Genomic DNA, 2,618 nt, shown 5'->3' with positions numbered 1-2,618 from the left:
CTATCCCTAATGCACACTCCATACATTCTGTTCGAGGCTACTCAAAACAAGATGGCTCCTCCATCTCACACAGGCAGCTATCTTGCTATTGTAGTGCATGCATGCACAACTAGTGGAAGAATTGCAGCAACAAAACACGCGTATCTAGCTGGAGTTTCCACAAAATCGCTCAAAGTGATGGTGGAAATAGTGATGACAAATTTGAGGAGCCTATCTATGAAGGGCACTATGAAGCATTGAGTGATGCAATTCAGGTAGGTGACAACTTTGTTGTCATTGCCGAAGAGGGGAACGAAGAAGGTGTCAACTTTTACTTGATCAAGTGCACAAGCACATTGGAGAATCTCAAATCACATGACGTCGATAGTTGGGGCAATGTGTTTGAAGTAGGGTTGCACATTTTGAAAGGCCTCTATTATAAGCAGGTCGACTATTATTGTTACAATATTTTGGGCAGAAACACAGTCTTCATGTACTCCCATCTTGTCAAGTGTATAAAAATCCCACTGACAGTAGTCCAGGGTGCTAGGGGATTGTATACGATCTCGCCGGAGGTCTTTCAATCTGTATACAACAACATGCCATGGGAGATGTAAATTTAATCGTTTGGTTTTTATATGAGCAAACAAGTCTTTTCATTCTATTCATATGGTCTACATGCATTGCTAGTTAGTTATGCAGGGTTAACAACTACAATTTTTTGCCATTCGTTGCCAAATCTACAAGTAATTTGTCCTATTTCTATTAATACAACTCTGATGGCACCAAAACATGGGAATTGAGCAAATCCTAAACAGATGATGTTTATGTACTCGAACTTAAGACCGGAACGTAATAAGCTTCACATGAAAGTAAACATTGCAATGTCGCATAAAGCCAGATTTTGTATAATGTACTCAACATAAGAGTGGAACTTAATAACCTTCTCAAGAAAAAAATAGTACATGGTCGCTTTGAGCAATGAATTATATTACAGATCTTTGCAATGAGCAAGAACCATCAAAAAGTATGGTGTTACAAATAGGATGATCAGAGGGGATTCTCTAAATCTGCATAGAAGCTACATCCACTAGTTGTTACAAAAAGCAGGCTGTCCAAACATCCGAGGCAATCCACCAATGTGCCAAGCATGCCTGTCTAGGCCATTTATGAAAAACCGTATCCCACACCACCTTGTAGGCCTCCTTTTGCTTTGGGCGATCCCCCACTTTGTCATATGCCTCCCGCTGAATCTCCTCAGAGGTCTTCTTTTCAATTTCACCCCATCTAACACGATGGCGGCACTCTAGGCTTCTCTGTCCATGCAACTCTATAAGATCCTTAACAATCAAGTCCTCTTCACTGCCCCAGGTGCCAAACACATCTCCTCCTCTAGTAACAAATTGCGTTCTATCCCCTGCCTTCAGGTACTTGTACAGCCATGGGGCAAGCTTATGTGTAAGGAATGGCCTTCGAGTTGTATCGTTAGGCGAGCCAAACACTGGCACAATGCAGCAATTTCCATAAAAATTAAATATACACTTGTATAAATTGTTATCAACCAGTAGCGTATTGTGTGGACCAAACTGACCATTACACCTGTTCTAGAAATCATTGAGGTGCTTGAAGAAAATGGGTTTTTTGCCCTTGATTTTGTGATTATGAAGCACATCACAGGAAGTTTGTGCAATGAACCCTGCTACGAGTCCACGTAAACCTGGAAAGCAATCACGGAAATGCTTTACAACATTATGTTCCATGACTGAGCTCCAAATGAAGACATTGAAATGAGTTGCTGCCCACAATAAGAACTGCCTTGCATCGGGCCGCACAAGGAAGTATATCCTTCTTGGCATCTCCTCCAGTACCTGGTCATATTATAGATTCCCTGTAGGGAAAAATAATATCTTCTTTCATATCTTCTTTATGAATCAAAAGACCATTCATATCTAAAATAAGAGCCCGAGGATCATTCTGCACACTTTCTGGGACAACATGATAATCCTCCTCAGCTGATGCAAGCATCTGCTCAGATCGTTGCAATTTGGGAAAGCCCATGAACATGAGTTGGATGCATACACATGTGCCAACTTGATGTGGTACATCCGCTTGAGCGCCATGTACCGTGTCCACCTTTTAAACGGGTGATCTATCACGAGTTTTTTTGGCCTTGACTTGGGCTTCATTTCTGACAGTGGACATACTACTAGCATCAACATCAATTCCTTATGAATTACTGCATACACAAGACTGTCTACATAAGTTGACTAATTGCAAGGAAAAACAACAAAATATTTTCAAAAATAGCTTGGAATAGCATTCATATTAAGTCCTCGAAATAGAAAAGTTTACAAAGATGCGTCAGGGGACAATAGACCAGCACCATGATCTTGGCTGATGGTATTAGGGTGATCATCCAAAGGGCTTGCTTGATGAACTTGTTGTGGAGCAGGCACACTGCCATCAACACTACCATCAACGCTCACACGATGAGCAGGGACTTCACTGTTTAGGCTTGCATCAGCAATTGTATCAGAAGCAGGCACGGTACCATCAATGCTCACACAATGAACAGGGACTTCACTGTTTAGGCTTGCATCAACAACTGTATCAGGAGCAGGGCCTTCAGCACCAACCAT

At 41.7% G+C, this 2,618-nt stretch overlaps 1 protein-coding gene across 1 annotated transcript; it reads right to left on the bottom strand.

Annotated features, from left to right (window-relative positions):
• Nucleotides 1-2,327: 2,327 nt before the first annotated feature.
• LOC147424518 (uncharacterized) lies at nt 2,328-2,618 on the bottom strand. The gene has a single exon (XM_086500589.1). The coding sequence runs from the start codon at nt 2,616-2,618 to the stop codon at nt 2,328-2,330; it is 291 nt and encodes a 96-aa protein (XP_086356715.1).

The sequence above is a fragment of the Adiantum capillus-veneris genome, chromosome 25, assembly GCF_014529385.1.
Source record: "Adiantum capillus-veneris isolate H3 chromosome 25, ASM1452938v2, whole genome shotgun sequence".
Lineage (NCBI taxonomy): Eukaryota > Viridiplantae > Streptophyta > Polypodiopsida > Polypodiales > Pteridaceae > Adiantum > Adiantum capillus-veneris.
The sequence above is the reverse complement of the archived record's forward strand: the minus strand, read 5'-3'. Positions and strand labels throughout refer to the sequence as shown.

Coding starts and splice junctions, on each gene's coding strand:
- LOC147424518 (XM_086500589.1), bottom strand. CDS start 2,618: ATGGTTGGTGCTGAAGGCCCTGCTCCTGATACAGTTGTTGATGCAAGC.